The 24,672-nt window shown below is 40.4% G+C and overlaps 3 protein-coding genes and 1 pseudogene across 3 annotated transcripts; 3 read left to right on the top strand and 1 right to left on the bottom strand.

The window, feature by feature from the left end:
- Positions 1-1,194, top strand: LOC129731456 (calcium load-activated calcium channel). Its single transcript, XM_055691467.1, has 5 exons — positions 1-81; positions 162-227; positions 290-367; positions 424-598; positions 663-1,194. Exons 2-5 carry the CDS (start codon positions 167-169, stop codon positions 898-900), a joined length of 552 nt encoding a protein of 183 aa, XP_055547442.1. The 5' UTR covers positions 1-81; positions 162-166; the 3' UTR covers positions 901-1,194.
- LOC129731455 (FAD-dependent oxidoreductase domain-containing protein 1) lies at positions 31-3,062 on the bottom strand. The gene is made up of 4 exons (XM_055691466.1): positions 2,979-3,062; positions 1,439-2,915; positions 1,198-1,381; positions 31-1,092 (listed from the first exon to the last, which is right to left on the bottom strand). Exons 2-3 carry the CDS (start codon positions 2,811-2,813, stop codon positions 1,242-1,244), a joined length of 1,515 nt encoding a protein of 504 aa, XP_055547441.1. The 5' UTR covers positions 2,814-2,915; positions 2,979-3,062; the 3' UTR covers positions 31-1,092; positions 1,198-1,241.
- Positions 3,063-14,877: 11,815 nt separating this feature from the next.
- LOC129728238 (uncharacterized protein K02A2.6-like) lies at positions 14,878-17,469 on the top strand (annotated as a pseudogene).
- Positions 17,470-17,500: 31 nt separating this feature from the next.
- On the top strand, positions 17,501-18,826 carry LOC129728237 (uncharacterized protein K02A2.6-like). Its single transcript, XM_055686655.1, has one exon. It carries the CDS (start codon positions 17,501-17,503, stop codon positions 18,824-18,826), a length of 1,326 nt encoding a protein of 441 aa, XP_055542630.1.
- Positions 18,827-24,672: the final 5,846 nt, after the last annotated feature.

Below are 24,672 nucleotides of genomic sequence, written 5' to 3'. Positions count from 1 at the left end.
ACCGAACTGTCAAACTCTGTCAAGCTACCATTTTCATTCCAATATTTTCGGCGTTTCGATCATATCCATTGCTTCCACAAGGTAACCTCATAGTTAATTTTTCAGCCGATAATTTATAGTATTTTAAATTATTGGGTTATAAAACAACTCTTCTAAAACAGGAGATATGTGGTCGGACACACTCCTAATCGTTTTTATTTCCGTTTGTACGGCATTTCTCGGTGAAGGTAAATACGAAACAATCTACAAATTAATATTGTCGAGCAAACTGCCAATGTTTTATTTATAGGTTTAACCTGGTTAATGGTATATCGCACAGAAAAATATCAGAAACTCAAAACTGAAGTTGAGAAGCAAAGCAAAAAACGTACAAGCTCTGTTGTAAAGGTTTTGATTCCTTATAATCGCCTCATTTTATTGCAGTTGAAAAGCGAAAAGAAACTCATGGTGATTCGCTGGATAAATCTCATAAAAAGAAAATCGAACGAGATGAGGAAAAATTGAAGAATAATAATCGCGACTTGTCTCTAGTAAAAATGAAATCAATGTTTGCTACTGGTTTTGCTTTCACGGCACTACTGAGCATGTTCAACAGCATGTATTATGACTAAAACTTCAATTTTGTTGTACGTGATGGTAATCACATTGTTTTTTTTTTGCAGTTTCGATGGTCGTATTGTAGCTAGATTACCTTTTACACCCTTATCATGGATTCAAGGATTAAGTCATCGTAATCTACCAGGAGATGACTACACCGAGTGTTCATTTATATTTCTCTATATCTTATGTACGATGTCAATTCGACAGAACATACAGAAACTGCTCGGGTTTGCACCGTCACGAGCGGCTAGCAAGCAAGCAGGTGGCTTATTTGGGCCAACACCAGGCCAGTTCAAGTAATTAGCGAACTATCAGTGAACGAGTCAAAGTTATCAAAACGAGAATAAATAAATGTGCAGTTGAATAGTTTTACGTTTTGGAATCTGGAGTGAGATTCCTTATTTATTAGACTAGAGATTAAACTTACACACTCCTGCATCCATCGTTTCAGGTCATCATTCAGTAACAATCATTTAGTTTACGGTTATTTTACTAAAGGTTACAAATGGTATAGTAATTCCAATGATGCGTAAAAGCCAAGAATGAGAAAATGTATGGAATATTTAAATACATATGTAAGTAGAATACCAGTCATACCTTGTGTTTGATCTCATTCACAATTCTTCTATTTACGAAACTCATCAAACGATGTTAGCTTCATATAGTGGTTGATCAACAAGGATTCTGTCAAATCCAAACCGTGTCAGATCGATCGTCCGAAACTCGCCATCGATTATCATCTCGGATATCGCTCTCCCAACAGCTGGCGTTTGTTGAATACCTGTTTAAAAAATAGCTTGAAGTTAAATTATAGGTGTTTTTTTAAAGATGCAATTACCATGTCCACTGAAGCCTGTTGCAATATATAGGTTGTTGTAGGACGGATGTGGCCCTACTATACCATTTTCGTCAAATGTGTTATACTCGTAGAAACCAGCCCAGGCGTTCTTTACTTTAATAGCCTCAAACGCAGGCACTAAACGAGCGAGATCAGGCCATACTTTGCTATCAAAGTATGAATAATCTACTTCTAAATTATCGGTAACTGGTTCTTCCTCGGGACTAGGACTCTTACCGCCTAGATAGTTTCCACCCAGCCCATCACGCCGAAAATATGTTCCAGTTGGGTCAATTGTTAGCGGAGTATTAATTCCGGGTCCGCGATCATTTTCACATTGGAACACATAAACGTAGCGTTTTCTCGGCTCAACTGGAAGCGGAACACTCAATACACCCTTTCCGGTACCAACGCGTGCCATTTTCGCCACCTTGCCAGATTCTGCACCAGCAGCAATTATCACAATTGAAAATTTCACAGTCCTAGTTTCACCATCTTTCATTCTAATAAAAACCTTGTCTAGACCTTCATGTTCTCCCATCGATGAGTTTCCCACTAAAACGTTTGGCAGTTTGCGAAACTCGAACCCAACAACTTCAGCGTTAACATAATGAGCACCATATTCGATTGCTCGTTTTTTGAAACCTGATAAAAGCGCCCATGGATCAAACCACCCTTCTTTTTCTAAACCATGGCAACCAATTGCTATTCCATCTGTGTTCATCCAGGGAAAACGCTCCTTCAAACGATTTGCAGTAAGTATTTCGTTTTTGGCTCCTAGTACATTTTGTAGTTTAGAATTTTCCTGTAGCTGCTCTGCTCCTTCTTCCGTTGCCAGCATCAGATAACCAAAAGGAGTAAAATTAACATGAACATCACTTCCGAGTAATTGCTTTACATCACGTAAAAACTCCGCACCATACAAACTCATCTGAATGTTTTCCACAATTGAGAACTGTTGCCTCAGTCCGCCAACAGACAGACAAGTTGATGCTTTCTGGTATGTTGAATCTTTTTCTACTACTACGACATTGAGTCCCTTCCGGGCACGTTTTTTAAGCCAGTAAGCGATTGAGGATCCTACTCCACCACCGCCTATAATCAACACATCACAATGGCTCTGGAAGTCCTCTCTTCGGTAGCGTTCCAGGTAATCAACATCCTCTTCACCGGTAACCTTTTTGCTGGGTAAAATAAAATTTTTTACTCTCTTCATATCATTGCCCAATATTTTAAATGTTCTCGAAATCGGATTTTCTGTACTGCCTGTAACACTTGATTTTTTTATATGATTATCCTGATTTGATGCATCGGATGCCAATCTGCGGATGTGGGGTACATTCCGCTGGAACGAGGTCCTTCCTACCCGAAACATATTGTGTTATAATGATCACTTAATGGATCTATACTGAGCAATTTATATTTGGATGAACAAGAAAACGGTTCTTATCTTATCACTGTGTTATTCTCGTTTAAACTATAATGAAAATGCAAAAAATAATGTTTGCGAACGTTACATTTGCGTAAATTTTATACAGACATGCACATATTAATCATGGTGTGTTTTATACTGATATCAATAACATACAGGGTTATAGTGGAATCACCAAACATCGATAATATCGATGATTTCCTGATATCGAGAAAAACACCAAGGCTTACACAGAGAAAAAAAACATGGTAATTTTTACTGTTTTGGGGGTTAGCATGAGCAGATCTGATCGGTGGTTTTAAACCGACTATTTTATATGGTCTAGATAACAATTGTTGGGATTACAATACCGAACGTGTATGCTCTACAAGTGTACTTTTATTTATGCCGCTCTTCTTCTCTACATTTTGGTATATCTGCTTTATGGCACTTACAGTGTTGCCAATAATGTATAAACACTACAACATACCTCATATTTTCCAATAAAAGAAGTTAATTGAAGCAATACAAGAATTTTATCTAAATCAAACAAAAGTCTTCGAAACGTTTTGGCATCGCAACAATTCGACGAGGTCGATCATGACGTGGACTGATGGGTACGGCCAGCTCAGTAGGCTCACCGTTAATTGGTATTCGGGCTGTTGTATTCAATGGCTCAGCTGTCCTTGGTGTGGGTGGATGATAAACTTTAAGATGCGACGTGTTTCGTTTGTACCGTTGACCGGACTCTGCTTGCACCGTTGCCATATTACCGGTTTTCTCAAGGACTGTAGCTGGCACGGGAAGGAACGTCGGTGATAATTTATTCGTTAGCTGCATGTTCTTCATTAAGACTTCATCTCCGACATTGATGGATGTTTCTTTGGCTCCGACTCTCCTATCTCGGTTTTCCTTCGCACGGTATTTGATGGCTGCATCCTTATCTCGCATCTCCTCATCGAAAATCACTTCATCACGTACATGAGGAAATAGATCTCGGAACCGACGACCGAACATCAGAGTGGCAGGAGGAACTCCCGTGACACTGTGATTCGTTAATGAGTACATGTAGAGAAAACTCTTGCAGTGCGTCTACTGGATCCGTCCCTTGTTGCTGACTTATTTGGTTTTGGCGCTCTACTTCACCGTTCGCAGACGGCCAGTATGGTGTGGTGTGCGTAAGTTTGATATCGTAATCGACACAGTAGTCCTTTAGCTCAAGACTCGAAAAGTTTTCAGCATTGTCAGTTTGCAGAACATAAGGCCGACCCATCCTCGTGAAAATTTGCTTTAAAAAACGGATGACGTCGGAAGACCAAGTACGAGTCATGAACTCCGCAACCACGAACCGACTGTAAAGATCCACCATTACGAAAATATACTTGCCGTTAGGGAGTGGTCCCAAGAAGTCTGCGCTCAGATGTACCCAAGGAGCGGATGGCATTTCGCGAATCCTCAGGGGTTCTGGCTTGCTCATTGGTCCAACTATCTGGCATTCAGCGCAACTTCTACAGGCTTTCTCGACATCCGAGTCCAGACCCGGCCACCACACCGCTGACCGCAAACGCCTTTTCATTTTTTCTTTTCCAGGATGTCCCGTATGTGCCAACTGAACTACAGATTCTCGTAGATCGACTGGGACCACAATTTTGTCCCTGCGCAGTAAAAGGTCCTTCGAAAAGCAGAACTCGGATTTGTACGGTGCGAATGTCTTCAACTCTGCGTTCCATTGGTTGTCATTGAGTGCAATTTTTACCTTCTGGAACTCTGGGTCATCCTGGGAGCTACGAATAATTTGAGACATGGTGATTGCAGCCGGTTTGCTGATTTCGACTATAGAGTTCAGAACCTCCTCGGACCTATTGTCGTAAGTTTTAGTGTCAACCGTCTCACACAGCCTGGAAAAAGGGTCTGCGATATTCGCCTCACCAGGGACGTATGCAATGGAATATCGATACGACTGCATGCGAAGAACTCACCTTTCTTGACGCTTATTCGGACAGGAAGACTCACTAAAGATGTGAACGAGCGGTTTATGGTCAGTGAGGATTGTAAAATCTAGGCCTCGGAGATGCATTTCAAATCGCTCCGTTGCCCAAACAATAGCAAGGGCTTCTTTGTCCAACGTAGAGTATTTCTTCTCCGTCTTGGAGAGGCTTTTACTAGCATAACAAACTGGTCTCGGTTTCGAATTGTTAGCTTGCATCAAAACGGCGCCTAAGCCGTTATCGCTCGCATCGGTAATCAGCAACGTTTTGTAGTGAGGGTTATAGAAGGCCAAATGGTTGGGGTTTGACATGGCTTGTTTGACTTCGTTGAATGACTTTTTAGCTTCTTTCGACCAGTGGAACTTTGCACCTTTAACTATCATTTCACGAAGGGGCGCTGTTAGGGCGGACAAGTTGGGGATGAATTTTCCCACATAATTTATCAACCCCAAAAAGCTACGCATCTCGCTGGCAGATTCAGGACGACGAAAGGTTTGAACGGCACTGACCTTCTCGTCCGTTGGCAGGATTCCGTTTGCAGACAGCTGGTGTCCCATAAATCTCACTGTACATTGCCCAATTTCGCACTTTGCCTCGTTGATAGTGAGCCCATTCTCCTTTAGACGAGTCAACACCGCCTTAAGCCGCATATTATGCTCGTCCTTAGACGATGCATACACCAGCAAGTCATCAATAAACACCTTCACTCCTTTTAATCCTTTTAGCACTTCCGATGCACCGCTGAAAGATTTCAGGGGCCACCTTCATTCCGAACATAAGCCTCTTATACCGGTAATAAGCATCCTGAGTGACGAAGGTGGTAATGTCGCGTGACTCAGGTGTCAATTCGATTTGGTGAAATGCCTTTGCCAAATCAATCTTACTAAATATTTTGCATCCCACCAAATGAGGCATTATTTCCTCGAAGGTTGGTAGAGGATGTTTTTCCGGGATTATCGCCTTATTGGCCTGGCGCATATCTACGCATAGCCGCACATTGCGTCCACCATCCTTGGGGGTAACTACGAGAGGAGAGGCCCAGGTGATGTTGAGTGGAGCGGGCTCAACGATATCTTGTTTTAGCAGGTCCGTAAGTTTGTCGTCCACCAATGCCTTCAATGGTATCGGCAAACGTCTGCATGACTGTTGGACCGGTAATACCTTACTGTCCAGTTTAATTGCAACTTGAACCCCTTTCAATTTTCCGATAGGAGGCTCACCATCACCAACACTGAACACCTCTCCGCGGATTTCAAGCAGTCCAAGTTCGATAGATGTCGCTTTGCTCAAAAGATTAGCTCCTTTTTGATTATCCACTAGATAAATTTCATGATGCACTGTTTCATTCCGTGATGCGATATCCGTCTTAATGATTTTATAAACTTTTAGTTTTCCATCTCCATACACTTTCAGTTCTTTGTCCGATTTGCACTCTTTGATCACAATGCACCCTTGGTGTTTCAGTCGCTTCCATGTTTCTCGAGTCATCACGTTGACGTGGGCGCCAGAGTCGATGATCCATTCCGATTTGATACCCCCTACAAAACATGTCGTTGTCTCCAAACCAGAACCAGTCGCATACACTGGCTGCACATTATCGGAATCAGTCTCCTCTGCACATTCGCTTGAAGAATCCGATATCGTATCATGTGCCTCTCGCACTTGTTGAATTTTTGACTTCCGAGACGACGTTTTTCCAGACTTCGATTTTGTTTTGCACATTTGCTTGAAGTGCTCAACAATTTGAAACTTATCACAGGCTCTGAATCTTGCTGGACACTTTTTGTCATTGGCGAAATGTCCTGTGTTACCGCAGCGGAAGCAAACCTCTTCACGTCCCTTCTTTTTAACCAGACTCAGCTGCGTTTCTTCCGGTAGCTTCTTCATTTGGTCCCGATTCCGCTTCACAGTTTCTAGCACTCGACCCTCCTCCGCAATTTCTTGAACCGTCATTAGCTTTTTCTTCAATACCGCTTCCCTTAAGGCATCCGATTCACAGTTGTCAAACACTTGCTCCGTGATCCTCATGTCCAGGGCGGCGCCATATTCACAAAGACGCCCCTGATCTCGGAGTCGATGAATAAACTTTTAACCGGCTCATTCTCCTGTTGCATCATTTTCCGGAACACACATCGCTCATAAGGAACATTGCTGAGCGGGGCGAAGTGCGCGTCAAGCAAACGAATAGCTTCTGAGAACACATCAGTGCCTGGGGGAGCATTCGCATCATGCCCTTCAATATTATAAAATATGTCCTGTACTTCAGGGCCAGCGAAGTGTAATAAGTACAAACGCTTACGAGACGGAAGTGAAACACAATTCACATCCAGGCAAAGATGAAGCGATCTTTTCCACTTCGTCCACCGGCTTGCTATTGACGCTGTGTCCGTGACATCAAAAGATGCAAAAATTGCTTTGTCCATCTTCCGCTGTGAGGTTAGGTTCAACGTAGCCGCACGTGTATGAGTACTACGTTTTCACGTTCCGAAACGATAAAAAAAAAAAATTCAGCTATCCGATTTATTCGTATTAAAACAGTTCCTTTTCGCATTTAAGCACTCGATCGCCGAATTTAATCGCGAAATCCCATCTTCGTTGCCAAAAATGTTGCGATTACAATACCGAACGTGTATGCTCTACAAGTGTACTTTTATTTATGCCGCTCTTCTTCTCTACATTTTGGTATATCTGCTTTATGGCACTTACAGTGTTGCCAATAATGTATAAACACTACAACAACAATTCTGTGGTTATTACAACAATACCAAGACCAAAAGTCGAACGGTGAAATCGACCATGTATGGTTAAGATGACAATGTATTTTTTATACTTCAAAACTGTCATAATGATTATGTTTAGTTATAATGAACCATCTACCTAGTTGTTCGTATGACAAGAGAATAGTCATTTTTAGACGCCAACATGAAAGCTGGTTGTTTTGACTATGTATTTGTTGTCTGAACCAAATTTGATAGTGGGTTGAAAAACACCGATGCAACCTGGTCTAGGTGACCTCTAAAATAGTTAAATTGACAATTTCTCCGTAAGCAAATCTCTACACTTTGATCAGCATTTTTCTTATCAAAATTTCTCGTACTCGGATTAAACGGTATAATTTGAACAGAATTAAGACAAATATTGTTGTTATATTTATGTCAATCTGGTCTTAATTTCGTTCAAACGATACAGTTTAATGGGAGTACAAAAATTTTCGATACGAATAATGCTGATCGAAGTGTATAATAGTTTTGCTTGTGGAGAAAAACCATTTTAGGGGCTAGCAACTCTAAAACCTGTTATTTGATCTGTATTGTATAGTAATAATAACATAACTGAATATATCTACAAAAAATGCAAGACTCGTGAGTAGTAGAATATGAAATAAATCTATTACCATTATCAATTTCCAGTATACATACATTATAACTATTCAATACATGACTTAAAATAATTTCTCTATGGTTTGCAGGTATTATAACTAATTTAACTAGAGAACTAGCGAAATTTATTTGGAAGCCTTTTAGAGCAAATTTATTAATTAAAAAAAATAAAATTACTGTTACTCCTACTGTTTTTCTGATCGTCAATTTCTTTGTTAATTACATATACACTTGAGTCTGATCTGATAAATCTGATAAGGGAACATTGCTAAATGACGTAGCATTCAAAGAGGAAGGGAAGGGGGAAGGATTTGCTGTTTTGTGATGAAATGTGAGGATGGCCAAGCTACGTAGCGAATATGAAACTAAGAATTCATGCAGATACTGCAACGAATTCGTTCTAATTGTTTTTTTATTTTTACTGTTTCGGTCGTTTAGGGTCATTTTTAATAATTTCTTGTCTTTTCCTGTTCATTAATGCTACAATGTATGTTTTTGATGATAAAATTTACAAAAAAAAATGTCATGGGGGGGGTTGTTATAAAGCTAAGATATTATCTATAGAGGATCTGAAACTTTGTGACGAAATGCTACGATGGAGGAGGGGGGAGAGGTCAATAAAACCTTAAAAAGCTACGTCATTCATGCATGCTCTTTAACACTTCTGGACTAGGCGTATTGATAAAGTTGTTAATTCTACTCATTGTCTGAATATCCTCATGTAGCTCCTCTAACACGTAGTGCTTGAAAATCGCAATATATTGCCATAGCCTCTATGCAGATCCATTCTCAATCAACAAAGAAGATATGCAGATTCAATAACCTGGAAACGAAAAAAACAGCTATTAATACTCTTTTAACCAAGTATGAAGGTAGTGTATGTGTAAACATATGTAGAGTATATATGGGGTCAAATAGTTCCGGGTATCACTCAATAGATTCAATGGGGAAAAAAGCTCTAATGAAATTCTACTGGAAATAGCAGCAGCTATCATGCCAGATTGTATAACAATTCCTCGAAAACTATTCCCCAGAAAATAAAACGCCGAAGCTTTTTCCCCAGAAAACAAAATCCCAGAATGTACCAATCACCAGAAAACTGCTACCCAGAAAGTACTAATCCCCAGAAAGTTATTATCCGGAATGAACCAATGCCCAGAAAACTATTTCCCAGAAAATACCATTTCCCAGAAAACTATTCTCCAGAAACGTGTTACATGTTAGTTCTTGCTTCACTAGAATATTTCATTTATGTATTTTTTATATTCAATCCAGAAATATCTCAGATATCTTGTATATTTAGTGAAAACAAAAAGATATGGTAACCATACCTAGCAATCCGTCTTGAATGCCTTAAATAATAAAGACCGCGTAAATTTTGAATTCCGATTAAAGAAAACCGGAATCGGCGTAAGAAAAAAATACCGCGTAAATTCCGGAATTCGCGTGAAAAGCCGCGTAAAAAACGCGTTAAAAGCGACCTTAGTGTAGATAGGTATGTGTGTATGTACGTGTGTATGTATGTGTGTATGTATATATGTATGTATGTATGTATGTATGCACGTATGTATGTATGTATAATCAATCGGACATATGAATATTTACTCTTAGATTTTTTGGCGAGATTCAGCTATTTGAATTTCCACCTTTCGTTATCAATATATGACCTCTATAAGTACTACAAACAAAATAGAAAAAGGGCATTATTCCTAGAATAATTTCCATAAGGAAAAGTTCTTGTGGCAAGATATCTGCATTGCTTCATTTGCTCTCAAGAACGTTTCTTTTCAATCCTGAGATTCATTTGCAAGAAAAATGCCGAATGTCTTTATTTTCTGTCTTTTTGTTACGTCTTCATACATGTCTCTTGTTTCTGCACAATAGAATAATATACTGTTGATTATTGTTATCAACCTATTATAGATTGATAACAATGATCAGCAGTAGAATTCTATAGCGCCAAAAACAATAGACAGGAATGAAGGGCTGATAAAAAGACAGAAGTCTAGGCTTTCGGCACAGTATATCGAAAGTGCTTGAAGATGGAAGAACAATTTTTTGGGTTCGAGGAAGCCTCTCCTCTTAGTGACAACACGTGTGAAGTAGTGAAAATTAATAAACGTGGTTTGAAACTATTACACGAAGGCTATGAATACCACAAGGACAAACAAGTAAGTAGATAAATTTTTCATTTTTGAGTCGCAGTAATCAAAATCTAGCTCACGTCATTAGTTTGAAACATTTCATTATTAGGTTACTGTGATTAAACGAAAACCGTTAAATAAATTTAAGGCCTGAATACACACACGGCGTGAAACCTTTCGATGTGCCTTCTAGAATTTACCACCTTCCATTTGTCTTTACGGAAGGTGCAATTGCGCCGTCTTGAGATCCATCGTGTGTACATTTTTAAAACTTGAATCACCAGCAGATTAAAATGATACAACACGGCGTTAGCCAGCGCCTTCGCCATTAGAAGGTGACACAGAAAATGCGCCCTGTGGAAGGCACGATACTTTTTCGCGGAAGATTGTCAAGTGCGCGGTAGAAGGCGGCAGGCGACTACCTTCTTTCCTAGAAAACGAAGTTGGATGGTTCTGGTTAAAGGGCAACGGAAGGCGCGATATCATCAATTTGCGCGATCAAATTTGCATGGAGAAGGCCATTACGCCGTGTGTGTATTTGGGCCTTTACACTTCAATGTATTCTTCACTTTTTCCCCTTCAAGCGGCTCTATCAAACTAACTTTTAATATTTAGAAACCAACGAAAAATTAACAAAACAAACAAATGCTATTGGCAGTGTGCTCTTAGACGGATGCAAGAAGCCAACGCCAAATGTCCAGGACGATCGCGAACGGAAATTATCGATGGAAGGCATCGAATGATATCTTGCACAGAGCACAACCACATACCAGATCCACTACGAGCCGAAACTACTCGGTACAGAGTTGCCCTCAAGCGCAAAGCTTTAGAAGGAAACGAACAGCCGGAAAAAATAATACGTTTGTGTGCCGCACAGTTTCCAGTAGAGGTAAAGTATTTTTGTTTTTTTTTTTTCACTTGAATATGCTGCTATAAAGACAGCAAGTTAAATAGTATGAATAAATAAGTTTTCTAGTTTGTTTTTCTACAATTAAAAAAATAAAAATCGGTTTGTGCGGTCTTCGGTCTACTTGATTATTATATTTGATATGCATACTGCTTTGTGAAAAGACTAACAGTCAGTTGCCTGCATGCACGTGGCTGCCACTTTTAAGTTTCAAACTTTTGTGCGTTCAGCTTCATGAAATCGTCTCATGATACAGTCTAGTGATTGCATATCTTTCTATACTAAACCAAACATAATTGCATTCCATTCGATTCTTTCGAATTGTTCCACAACTTAATGCATTTTGAATTCTTACTAGTCCTGTGCGCTGCCGCCGCCGCCGACGATTTTTATTCGGCGCGCCGCCGAGGAAATTTAAGCGCGCCGATTTTGATTATGATGGTGTATGCAGGAGCCGATAAGTGTAATTTTATTTTTTGAAAATTATATACAATATTGGACATCAAAGGTATCAATGTCGTCATCAATGTTTTTCACGGAACCAGTTTTTTCGAGAATATGGCTTCGGTCAAAATAAGTTCATATGTTTATCTTTATTTTTTATATGAGCAGTCCGAACATGTTCGAAAAATGATAAATACAAATGAAGATTCGGATAAAAATGACTAGTGTAAATGGTTTTTCATTAAATTTTTGTTTAAGGCTTTACGTTTCATTAGAATACCAGTTATATTTTTTTGAAGATCAATACACATATGCAAAAATTCACAGAAAATTCTGCACAAAGTACGTATTTGATATGATTGCGCTAAATCAGATTTTTTTGTTAAAACATTGTATTATTTCAGCATGGATTATTTCGCGTATTATTTCAGCATCGATTATTTTGCTAAAATTCGTGATAACTTTCATACCGATCAAAATAATCAAAAGGACAGTTGAAGTTTTTTTCTCTAAGTGAAGGTTCTCTGATTTTGACGGAATGATCTTTTTCAAAAATATTATTGCTTGTAAAGCTTAAATGCTTTTTATTCTGTTTTAACAATAATGCCGTTTAAGAAATTATTTACCATTTGGCTCAAAAAAGGCGCTGTTTGGATTGTTTTAACAATAAAAAAAGCCTTGGTTCAAAACACTACCAACTAATAGTGGAGTTAGAGCCGTTTTCATCAATTTTTTTAAGAGACTTGTAAGGTATAAGATGGAGGCTCAGCCGCTCAGCAGCTCGACTGAAATTAATGACTGGCACACGGGGCGGAGAATTTGGGTGTTGTTTGTACTTTAATATTGTATTATCTTGGTATATTGACCGTACTTTTCAATAAATTTCTGTTTGCTGCTGGAGAACCACAAATAACTCACTGGGGTCTACTACGAAAGGCTGAAACTCAAAAGGCTGAAACACGGAAGGCTGAAACTCGAAAGGCTGAAATCACGAAAGGCTAAAAACTACAAAAGGCTGAAAAACACGGAAGGTGAATCACGAAAGGCTAAAAATCATAAGGCTGAAAATTTAAAAATTTTCGTATTTTCGATTTCATCATTTGTGTGAACTGTTTGTGTTGACTATTTGTTGTCGCCAACGTCTGTATATTTTCATGCGATGTTTACCGCCGAAAATCTTCCGGTCTATGAGATATTTCAATAGCACAATTTCTGCATTTAAACATAAGTTTATATTAAAAACTACATATAATGCAACACACTCGTGGCCTTTGGCCAACTCGATTGTCCGGGGTGAATGCTGTCCTTACTCGCTACCGCTCGTTCGGACGTAAACTAGGGGATCACCCCTATGTTTGGAATAGACCTAGGAAATCCAACAGATCAGTTGTTTGAGTGCACGTGGCCGCCGCTTCCGACTTTCGATGGTCGGGAGTTTTTGTTGAAAAATATTACAATTGGAGAAGGTCTTCTAATGATTTTTACGACTATAGCAAATTTGACGAGGCTGAGTCAGGCGAGCATATTTGTGCTAGATGGCACATTTTCCTCCTCCCCGAAAAACTTCCGACAGGTTTTCACGATCCACGGATCCATAGGGAATGGAAGATACCGGATATTTTTGCCACTAGTACAAATGCTTCTCCCTGACAAAGCCGAGTCAACATATCGGAAAGCTCTTAAATTGGTAAAAACTGCCGCTGTCGATAATGGGATTGCTCTTAGACCCTCCATTGTGCTAACAGACTTTGAGGCTGCTGAGATAAAGGCCGTATCAAAAGTTTTCCCTGATGCGACACAGTTTGGTTGCTACTTCCACCTAACAAAAAATTGGTGGAAGCGTTTGCAAAAAAGTGGACTAAGTGGCGAATATACGAAGAGCGTAAGGACGCAGATGGCGTTCCGACAAGCGCAAGCCTTAGCCTTCTTGGATCCGCAAGATGTGCCTGAAGGCTTGGGCATTGTCCGAGCATCAGCGCCACAATCGATGACGCCATTGTTTGATTATATTGCCAAAAATTATGTGTTTGGTAACAGCAGATGCGGAAAGCTCGGCGCGCAGCCCAGGTTCCCTCCAGAATTCTGGTCTACGAGATCGAATACATTAAATGATATGCCAAGAACATCCAACAACATAGAGGGATACCACAACAAGTTTAATTCGCTTCTGAAAGGCGTCAGTAATTTGAAATTTTACGCCGTACAACGTGCATTCAGGGAGGAGGAGCAATCGACATCTGCTGAATATTTGCGGTATCTACAAGGAGAAACCACTGCCAGGCGTCGTTGCAAAAAGGTAGTCAGCAGGGAGACCAAATTAAAGAAACTTTTAACAGCAGCAGATGAGAACAATACGTCGTTAGAGGACCAAATATTGGCAATAGCATTGATATTACAAAATAGTTAAATCTTTCAATTATAACACTAGTTATTACAAATAGTAGATAGTTGTATTATATTAATATTTTTAGTAGTAATTATATTATTATTAGTTGTATTATATTATCTGTTACCACTAGCAAACCAATGGTAGCATCAAAGTAACCGCGTCTGCGGTGACAAGTGGGCAGATGTGAAAAATCTATTCATTCCTGAATTACCTTCCAATCTAACAAGTTCATATTTAATAAAGCTCCTAGAAATAGTTTGTTAGTCTTTTCAATTATCCTGAATGTAATCTGGATGTAACAATTTGGCGACGAGAATATAAGAACCCAACCTATACCTCCTTGGAACCTGCAAGATCGAAATAATGTCATCTGGCGAAGACGAAACTTCAAGCGGTGCTGAAAATCAAGGCATTCTTAAGCTTATTCTCAAGCAGAACAAACAGATGGCGGAACAAAATGCTCGTCTCATGGCCATGATGGAACGTTTCAACAATCAAGAAGCACCGGCCCGGCCATCGAGCAGCCCCGAATTCATCATCGAATCGTTGGCGTCCAATATTCGTGAGTTTTGTTACGACCCAGAGAATGGCAATGTGTTCGACCGATGGTTCCAGAAATATGAAGACCTTTTCATCAAGGATGGTGCAAAGCTGGACGATGCAGCTAAGGTCCGTCTCCTACTACGAAGTCCAGTGTGACCGTGCACGATAAGTACGTAAATTTCGTTTTGCCGACGCATCCCCGGGATTTTTCTTTCGAGGATACCGTAAAAAAAATGAAGCAGCTGTTTCGAATGAGGACTACCTTGTTCAGCAAACGGTACCAGTGCTTCCAACTTTCAAAACGCACTGAGGAGGACTACGTAACGTATGCAGCGGCAGTGAACAAGCGATGTGAGGATTTCGAGTTGAACCGTATCACAGCCGATCAATTCAAGTCTCTCATCTTCATCTGTGGGCTGCGTTCACCTAAAGAAGCTGACGTTCGAACCAGACTACTGGCCAAGCTAGAATCCGAAGGAGAAGGTGAATGCAAATTGGAAACACTCATCAACGAATGTCAACGTGTTCAGAATTTAAAACATGACACCGCCTTGGTCGAACAGAAATCATCGATAAATGCATCAGTCTGTGCAATCAAACAGAAAAAGCAAGTCTCGAATCCAACTTCTCCACAGTCAAAGGATAACAAGCTGTCAAGCGTTCCGAAGACACCATGCTGGCAGTGCGGTGGCATGCACTACGTTCGTGAATGTCCTTTTGCGAATCATACATGTAAATCCTGCAACAAAATAGGGCACAAGGAAGGTTATTGCAACTGCAACTCTGTGAAGCCCAACGTTGGAGGAACCAAAAATAAAAAGAAGAAGTCCACAGTGAACGGCGTTTTTGCAGTAAATCAGGTGAGCAGTGACCGCAGGAAGTTTCTGAATGTCATAATCGGCGGAGTAAAGATTCGGCTGCAGTTCGACACAGCATCCGACATAACCGTCATTTCAAGACAGACATGGGAAAACCTCGGATCACCGAAGCTGCAACCAACCACCAATCAGGCAAAAACGGCGTCTGGCAAACCCTTGCATCTCATTGGAGAACTAAGCTGCCCCATCACTCTGGGAAAAATCATCAAAAATGGCATCTGCTATGTAACCACACATCCAAATCTCAATTTGTTCGGTCTCGACTGGATTGAACTTTTCGAGCTGTGGTCACATCCTCTTTCGGCGATCTGCAATCATGTACGTTCCATCTCCATTCAACCTCCGATTGAACAGTACAAGGCGGCGTTTCCGAACGTATTCAAGGAATCGCTCGGACTTTGCAAGAAAACGAGAGTCAAGCTGTTTCTTAAACAAGACGCACGCCCCGTGTTCAAGCCGAAGCGTCCAGTTCCATTCACATCTGTAGTGAAAGTTGATGCCGAGATCGATCGTCTGGAGCGACTAGGAATTATCACACCGGTGAATTTTTCTCAGTGGGCCGCTCCAATCGTTACTGTGAAAAAGCCAAACGGAAAAGTACGCATCTGCGCCGACTACTCCACTGGACTGAACGCTGCTCTGGAGCCAAACAATTACCCGTTACCGGTTCCGGATGATATTTTCACCAAGCTCAACGGTTGCAAGTTTTTCAGCATCATCGACTTGTCGGATGCGTACCTTCATGTTGAAGTAGATGACGAGTCGAAGCAGCTGTTAACAATCAACACCCATCGGGGACTTTACCGCTTCAACAGATTGGCACCAGGTGTAAAGTCTGCCCCTGGAGCTTTCCAACAGCTGATGAACGGCATGATAGCTGACCTCGATGGCGTTGAATCATTCCTGGATGATATTATTGTATACAGCAGAACTGAGTTGGAGCATCATCGACGTCTTACGGCACTTTTCAAGAGGCTAGAAGAGTACGGGTTCCATCTTCGGGAAGAGAAATGCAGCATTCTTCAACGGCAAATCAAATATCTGGGGCACATCGTCGACTTCAATGGCTTGCGCCCAGATCCAGCAAAAGTTGAAGCAATTTCCAAGTACCTGCACCAACCGATGTCACCAGCCTTCGTTCTTTTTTGGGCGCTGTAAACTTTTACTCAAAGTTTGTTCGGCAAATGCATCAGCTTCGACATCCATTAGATGCACTCTTAAAGAAGGATGTCCGTTTCCATTGGTCCTCAACATGTCAACTGTCGTTTGAAAAAAATCAAGCAAATGCTACAATCAGACTTGCTGCTCACGCACTATGACCCAAATCTGGAAATCATCATCGCGGCAGACGCATCAAAGACTGGTATTGGTGCAGTCGCATTACATCGGTTTCCTGATGGTTCCATGAAAGCAATCGCACATGCATCTCGTTCGTTGACTCAAGCTGAAGTTGGATATAGCCAAGTGGAAAAGGAAGGTTTGGCGCTGGTGTTTGGAGTCACAAAGTTTCACCGCATGATACTCGGCCGGAAATTCACGCTGCAAACCGACAACCAACCCTTGATGCGAATCTTTGGTTCGAAAAAGGGTATTCCGCCGCATACAGCAAACCGCTTGCAACGGTGGGCGCTAACTCTCCTGTGCTACGACTTCGAAATCGAATACATCTCCACCACCCAGTTTGGTTATGCGGATGTACTATCACGCTTGATCGACAGTCATACGAAATCGGATGAAGATTTCATCATCGCTACTATCCAGTTAGAGGAAGACGTCGAAGTTTCACTGAATGAAGCTGTCAGTTCCAGTCACATTCAACATGATTCAGAAAGCTACACTGAAGTGCCCGGTCCTACAGCTAGTGATTCAGTACAACCAGAAAGGTTGGCCTTCCTCCGCAAGCAGCATCGAAGACGATTCAGTACGTCAATTCTATCCTTACCGTGAATCTGTTGCTGTTGTGAAAGGCTGTTTAATGATGTCGGATCGGTTAGTAACTCCGTCTAACTTTCGCCAACGAATTCTGAAGCAACTCCATCGAGGTCATCCCGGAATCGAGAGGATGAAAGCTATCGCTCGTAGTTATGTTTTCTGGCCAAAAATCGACCACGCCATCGAAAATTTTATCAAGAAATGCAACAACTGTGCCACCCACTCGAAGACACCAACAAAGGTTCCACTGCAATCATGGCCGCAACCAACCAAACCATGGGAACGAATTCATATTGATTTCGCTGGGCCGTTTTTCGACCAATATTTCTTGGTAGTTGTCGATGCGCATTCAAAATGGCCGGTAGTAAAGATCGTACAATCTCCAACCACACCAGCAGTTACTGAATTCCTGGATGAACTGTTTTCACGATTTGGAGATCCAGAAACTGTAGTATCAGACAACGGTTCGCAGTTTACCTCGGATCACTTTGCAGCATTCTGCAAGGAGCATGAAATCCAGCATTTACGAACAGCGCCGTATCACCCACAATCGAACGGCCAAGCAGAAAGATTCTTCGATACGCTGAAACGTTCGCTGATGAAAATTAATGAGGGGGAGAAGATTACCAAGACGCTACAAGTATTCCTTCAGACGTACCGTTCAACACCAAGCCGTACACTACAAGGAAAATCGCCAACAGAACTGATGCTGGGTCGGAAGATGCGGACAATCCTCAGCCTAATTAAACCCACACAACGTCAGCCAGCCACCGTGAACCAGAAACAGAATGAGCAATTCAACAGAAAACATGGCACAGTTTCTCGTTCGTTTCAAACTGGAGACAAAGTCTATGCCAAGGTATACACTGCCAATAAGTGGATCTGGTCAGCAGGAGAAGTTATCGAAGCTATTGGTAACGTCAACTACAACGTGTTGCTGGAAGTTCAGCATAAAAGGCGTAAGCTTATTCGATCGCATGCAAACCAGCTCAAGCACCGTGAAGCAGATGGCAATCCACCCGATTCAACTAGTGAACTGAGCATTCTAGTTGACATGTTTGGACTCCATCCTGTACCAACATCAACCATACATGAGACGACAGCACCACCACCTGTTCTTCCGGACGTTCAAAAAGATCCAGTTGAGGCACCAGTCGAAACCCCAATACTACAAGACATCTCGGAGTTACCAGCTGGACAGGAAAATGAACCAGATGATTGTCATGAACAACAAGTAGAAGCAGAAAACCCAGAACAACCAGTAACACCTGTTCTCCCAACATCGGAATGCAGTTCTGAAATCCAAAACCGCCCACAACGCTTAATTAGAATGCCTTCAAGGTTGGAGCCGTACCTGGTGTTCTGGAAATAAGAGGAGAGAGATGTTACCACTAGCAAACCAATGGTAGCATCAAAGTAACCGCGTCTGCGGTGACAAGTGGGCAGATGTGAAAAATCTATTCATTCCTGAATTACCTTCCAATCTAACAAGTTCATATTTAATAAAGCTCCTAGAAATAGTTTGTTAGTCTTTTCAATTATCCTGAATGTAATCTGGATGTAACATTATCATTATTATATTATTATTAAACGACACTTTGTCATCATTAAAATTTTCAAATAATTAAGATGTGAACAAATACTTTTTTTTCTGGTCACGGTAATTCTGGAAAATAGTTTTCTGGGCATTGGTGCATTCTGGGAAACGGTTTTCTGGTTACCAGTACTTTCGGGGGTTTGGTATTCTGGTGATTAGTACATTTTGGGATTTGGTATTCTGGAGAATGGTTCATTCTGGGGAAGATCCTTCGACACTTTATTTTCTGGGGAATGGTTTTCTAGGAAAAGTCGGACAACCATCATGCTAATTTATGGTGTTTTTGACGTAGAATACGTCTTACGGCAACAATTACAGGGACCCAATTTCAAAACAGGGATCCAATTTCAAAACCGAAAACATCGAGAGCGTCACAAAAATTGTCCATTTTCAAACTTTTTAAACCCAGTCAGTTTTCAACCGATTTCTGTCATTTTTGCAGCAATCGATTGGAAAATCATTTAAGCACCCATCCAAATGCAGGAAATTGTAATCTGATTGTTCAAACTATTGTAATATTGAAAATTGTTGAACAATGTCGAAACGCAAATGTCGATTTTTGATTGGTCGCTTGCTGCCTTTCCCTAAATAGGACGACAGAATGGAGTACCTAGTTAGCCGGGAATGCACTCTTTGGGCTATATAAGAGACTGTTTCTCCTCAAGCAAATCAGTTTACTAGCAGCAGGCAGCAGCATCGGACATCAACACCGATGGCAGTAGGCGAAGGCGGCGTGGATCAGCAGCGGGCAACAGCGGCGGTGGTAGTGGTTAGCTGCACCTCTTTCAGTTCGGCTCCCCTTCGATCTGAGTTGGACCCCACCAGCGGTAATCCGATTCAGATATCGTTGGGCAAAAAACAACCCGAAACTGAAAGAGACTCGCACCGCCAGGTGGATTGAGAAGCCACCATCATCCAGCGTATGTATAAACAGGGTGTATGCACATAACGTGTGTGAATATTTGAAGCGTGTGTCCCTAATATATAAGGTGTGTGGCTAGCGTGTGTGGCTTGCTTTAAAGCATGTGTGTATGTTTATGGCGTGTATGCATGCCTGTAGCGCGTGTGTGCATGGTTATAGCGCGTTCGGCACCGCCACCACCACCGCCATCGCCACCACCGCTACCGCCGCCACGCGATAAGTTGAAGTCTAAATATGAAGAACTGCATGCACCCTAGCGCAGCATAGCGGGGTAATTCAGTATTAAATTGTCTACCATGTAGAAGCTTTTAGCCTCCTGAACAAGTTTACTGAACATGATGCTAAACTTTTCGGGAGGCGTTGCAATATTCAAACTGGGTGTTGCAATACTCAGTAAAGCGATTCCAAACTTATGACGGGTAGTGTAATTGTTAACAAATCACCTCATGTAGAAATTGATTATCACTGTGAATCATTCAAAACTAAATGAAAAATTTGCCATGTTGAAAAAATATTCACTTGTCAATAAATGGCATTGACAAACACAATTAACATCAAAGTTTATCTGGAGAATTAACCCCAATTCAGTGTATTCCCAAACCTATTCCAAGAAATACACTGGCATAAGACAGGTTGTCGTATTCTACGTTACCTCTGCGGTCGTGTCTTATAAACAACCTCTTCAACTTTTTCAGGGCGCTATTAATTTCCGCGCTAAACTTGCTTCTTGACGGAATAAATAAAAAACGACTACGAAAAGAAGGCTCATGGAAACGGATCGATACAGAATGATGGCAACATAATGATCCTTAGCTGAACTAGCATCAACGATATATTAATTAAAACATAGTTTCTATGGTGATATTTCGATTAAAAATTCAGGCAACGATGTACGTATAGCAGGATCATCTGAGGCAAATGACCGCCGAATGAAACCTCAATTGAAAAAAAAAAAAATAAAATGAAACATGATTCTGCTACTATTCAACCGAAAATTTAATTTATGTTAATCGATCGTTTCTCGCATCGTCATAAAATTTTAATCACGAGAAAACTCAGCCGAGCAATATCTTTAAAAATTATGTAGAAAAAATTAAAATTCCGTCGTGGGGTGAAAAAAAACTACCTAGGATACAATTCATCAAACAAATTACCTTTCCGCGGAGGGTCTTGTACCGGCATCGAAGCTTGGCTTTATCATTTGCATGTCGGTGTGAGTAAGCAATCGGCACAAAACGTTTTGCAAATCAGCCAGAGTACAAAGGTCAAACAGCATACGTTACGATGACATGGTATTTCTTTTACAACAGATGACCTGGTAAAACCCTGGAAGTAAGAATAACTGTAATAAACTTTATGCACCACCTGAAAAATGACAGAATATTAACGGAACTTTTTTTATTACATTCATAGCGGGGTGCCGGAAAAACTATTTGTTTAATTTACAGGAAAGTTCACAATAAACTAAAACCGATCGACCGACACGAGTCTACATAAACCAACGCCGATATAGAAAACATACCTACCGATAATTTTATTGAAGCAAAAACACCAAAATATCACTCCGAATCGCTCCCGATAACTTTGTTGCAGACGGCACTAAGGAAAGTATTTATTTATCTCTCATTCTAGCAGTTGCGAATTCGGGTTATTCGCGTTGAAAGAGATTTCGAAGGCTGTTCGCACCTACGTGAACTCTCATATGCAATTGTCAAAATGTGCGTGATGACAAAAGCAAAAATATTTCCTTCCTTTTTTTTTGCATGCAAAAACCAAACAAATATCAGCAACACCGTCAACGCGAATAAGGCAGCTCGAAAAACATTACACGTTTGTTTGCATGACGATAAATATAGGTAAATTTAACCGGTTAACTAGTTCTAATGCAAACATCGATAGTTCTGATGAGCATTGAAAACAATAGGAGTCTTCACATCGAGCTCGTATACGAATACCCAGCCGTAAACTGTGTATCTTCCATTACTCGTCAATGGAGGTGAGTATTTTTACGGCTGGGTATTTGTTAAGAGCTCGATGTGAAGACCTCTTATGTCATTATGAACGCTATGATTGAGTTGTTTTGACAATGTAAATGGTTACCGTTTTGCTAACTGCCATGGTATTTTCAACCATGAACTATTTCAAGGTGACAATAGGGTCCTAAAGCTATACCGGTTTTTATATATCATTCGAAAAAGCCGCGTTTTCTGAGCAAAACGTGATTTTTAAAAAACGTTTATCGTTTTCCTCCGATTTTTTAATTGAATAATAAAAAAACTGCTCTAAAGGTCTAAGATGACGTTTCGCCCATGTACGGTATATGAGAGAACTGTCATTTTAGGCATTTCGAGCAGATTTTTATCCCTCATTTAAAAATCAAAGGAAAATGCTAAACATTTTTTTAAAATCACGTTTTGCTCAGAAAATTGCACTCTTCCAGCTGATATATAAAAATCAGAAAACCGTTTAAAACTTTTGGACCCCATAATCATGGTAATAACTACAAAGTTTGGATATTGTTACGATAACCATGGATGTAAGGTCAATACTAACATTTTATTTTTCTCTGTGTATGTATACATTAGGTATACTCTGAAAAATACGCACGTAAAATCCACCTGAAAAATCACGTAAGTGACTGACCTTAAGAAAATCTGCCATTTTACGTGACGTTAGTAACTTTCACCCATAGGCGCAACTACGGGGGGGCTAGGGGGTCTTTAGGCCCCCCTAGAAGTGTTTCAGCCCCCCCTAGACTTTCTCACCGAATGATTGAAGGTGACTCTGTAAGGTCATCACGCAGGATCGATTCTCACCCAAGCAACCAGAAGTTCGAATTTCACTTAACAAATGAACTTAGAAGTTCACATAAGGTTCGGATTTGGTTCCGCGGAACTTTCTTGCTGAACAACAAGACACATTGCTCACAAACCAAACTTCATTCTAAATAAAGTACCGTCAACACCTGGAAGCAACTTGAAAGTTCATGAGAAGCTGCTTGTTCCCCTTTATTGGAACCTTAAAGTTCACATAAAGTACACACGTGAACTTCAAAACACCCGGGAATAAAAGTTCGGTTAACATTTTATCCGTACTTCTAATCAGCACGAAAGTTCAGTAGAAGCTGCTTACTACTCTTCATTGGAACTTTAGAGTTCACATAAAGTTCACACGTGAACTTCAAAACCCTTAGAATTGAAGTTCGTTTAACATTTTATCCGTACTTCTAATCAGCACGAAGGTTCAGGAGAAGCTGCTTACTCCCCTTCATTGAAACCTTGAAGTTCACATAAAGTTCACACGTGAACCTCAAAGCCGCCAGAAATTAAAGTTCGGTTAGTATTTTATCCGTACCTTTAATCAGCACGAATGTTCAGGAAAAGTCTGTGTCGTACTTCATTTCCACTTCAAAGTTCATGTTAAGTTCTGACTGATGCTTTACTCTATTTTGGCAAAAATGAAGTTTGCTTCAGGATTAGTGATATAAAATAAGTTTTTCAAAAACAATGAAGAAATATGGTTTATTTTATTGTCAACGGAACTTTATTATCTAAATTATTAGCAAAAAGAAAACAAAGCAATGATTCCAATAGGTAATATTAGAGTGCTTAAAGGCTTTCACTATCTAAACACTTACTTTTGTTGCCTTACAGGAAATCAATGATGAATTCAGGTACCCAGGAGTTTGCAGGGCAAAAGAAAAAATAAACCGGATGTAAGCTGTGAATTCCCATTAGACACTTGTTTGCGCGTGATGCTTTCTTTCATCCCTGAGCAATTTGCCCAAATCTTGCGTGTTTTTATGTGAGGCCACAGCATGATGTTGCCGGTTTTGGAGGTCCGAATCCATTTCTCGTTGGTCGTTTCGGCGGCACACAGCATATCTATTGACCGAAAAAGTTTTTATCGATTTTGAATATTTATCATATTTTGTGTATACTGCTTACCAGAATAAATTTTAATAAACGTTTGGAAGGAAAATATTGCGTACACAACCTTTTTCAATTACATTACCAACGAACTGCAGCAAAATCAAAACAAACTAGAGAACTGTCAAACTTAAGTTCACATTGCGCTCTGCGTGTACTTTTTCTGAACTTGAAAGTTCAGAAAAAGTTCCGCGTCAGCCTTTCCTGAACTTCGTAGTTTGCATGAGGTTCCGCTTGTACTTCATCTGAACTTTCAAGCTGAAAGAGAGACCCGGTATGTTTCTAGCTATGAACGTGTAGGTAATGAAGAGAAATCTCGCCAAACATGTGAAAAGGGCCCATGTGCCAAATGTAAACAAACCGAGATTTAATGTTTTTTCAATTTAAACATGTCTAATCTACCCTTGCGTGTAAGAATTTTTGATTGAAATAATCATTTTATAGGTCTATCTGCGAATTAAAAAAGGGCCCATCTCCATTTCAATCACTATTACGATGGGCCCTGGGATACACAGGGGCCTAAGTCGCAATCTGCATAGTTTGCTGATGGGCCCTTTTACCTATTCAGTTCAGAATGTCAGTGCTATTTAGTGTAATATGGAGGGTGATAATTTCGAAGTGTTGTTGCGTAAATTTTTTATAAATAAATTATTTGAATTCATTCAGTGTTGTTATAAATAATTCTTGTAGAAGTAGCATCAGAGATTTTACGGTGTGATGAAGCTGTTAATTCATTCAGTACTGCGGTCGTAGGCCGATATGAAGAGGTA

Source organism: Wyeomyia smithii, chromosome 3 (genome assembly GCF_029784165.1).
Source record: "Wyeomyia smithii strain HCP4-BCI-WySm-NY-G18 chromosome 3, ASM2978416v1, whole genome shotgun sequence".
Lineage (NCBI taxonomy): Eukaryota > Metazoa > Arthropoda > Insecta > Diptera > Culicidae > Wyeomyia > Wyeomyia smithii.
The sequence above is the reverse complement of the archived record's forward strand: the minus strand, read 5'-3'. Positions and strand labels throughout refer to the sequence as shown.

Coding starts and splice junctions, on each gene's coding strand:
- LOC129731456 (XM_055691467.1), top strand. CDS start 167: ATGTGGTCGGACACACTCCTAATCGTTTTTATTTCCGTTTGTACGGCA. Junction 228..289: donor TACGGCATTTCTCGGTGAAG/GTAAATACGAAA, acceptor TTTTATTTATAG/GTTTAACCTGGTTAATGGTA. Junction 599..662: donor CTGAGCATGTTCAACAGCAT/GTATTATGACTA, acceptor TTTTTTTTGCAG/TTTCGATGGTCGTATTGTAG.
- LOC129731455 (XM_055691466.1), bottom strand. CDS start 2,813: ATGTTTCGGGTAGGAAGGACCTCGTTCCAGCGGAATGTACCCCACATC. Junction 1,382..1,438: donor AACAGGCTTCAGTGGACATG/GTAATTGCATCT, acceptor TTTTTTAAACAG/GTATTCAACAAACGCCAGCT.
- LOC129728237 (XM_055686655.1), top strand. CDS start 17,501: ATGTCGGATCGGTTAGTAACTCCGTCTAACTTTCGCCAACGAATTCTG.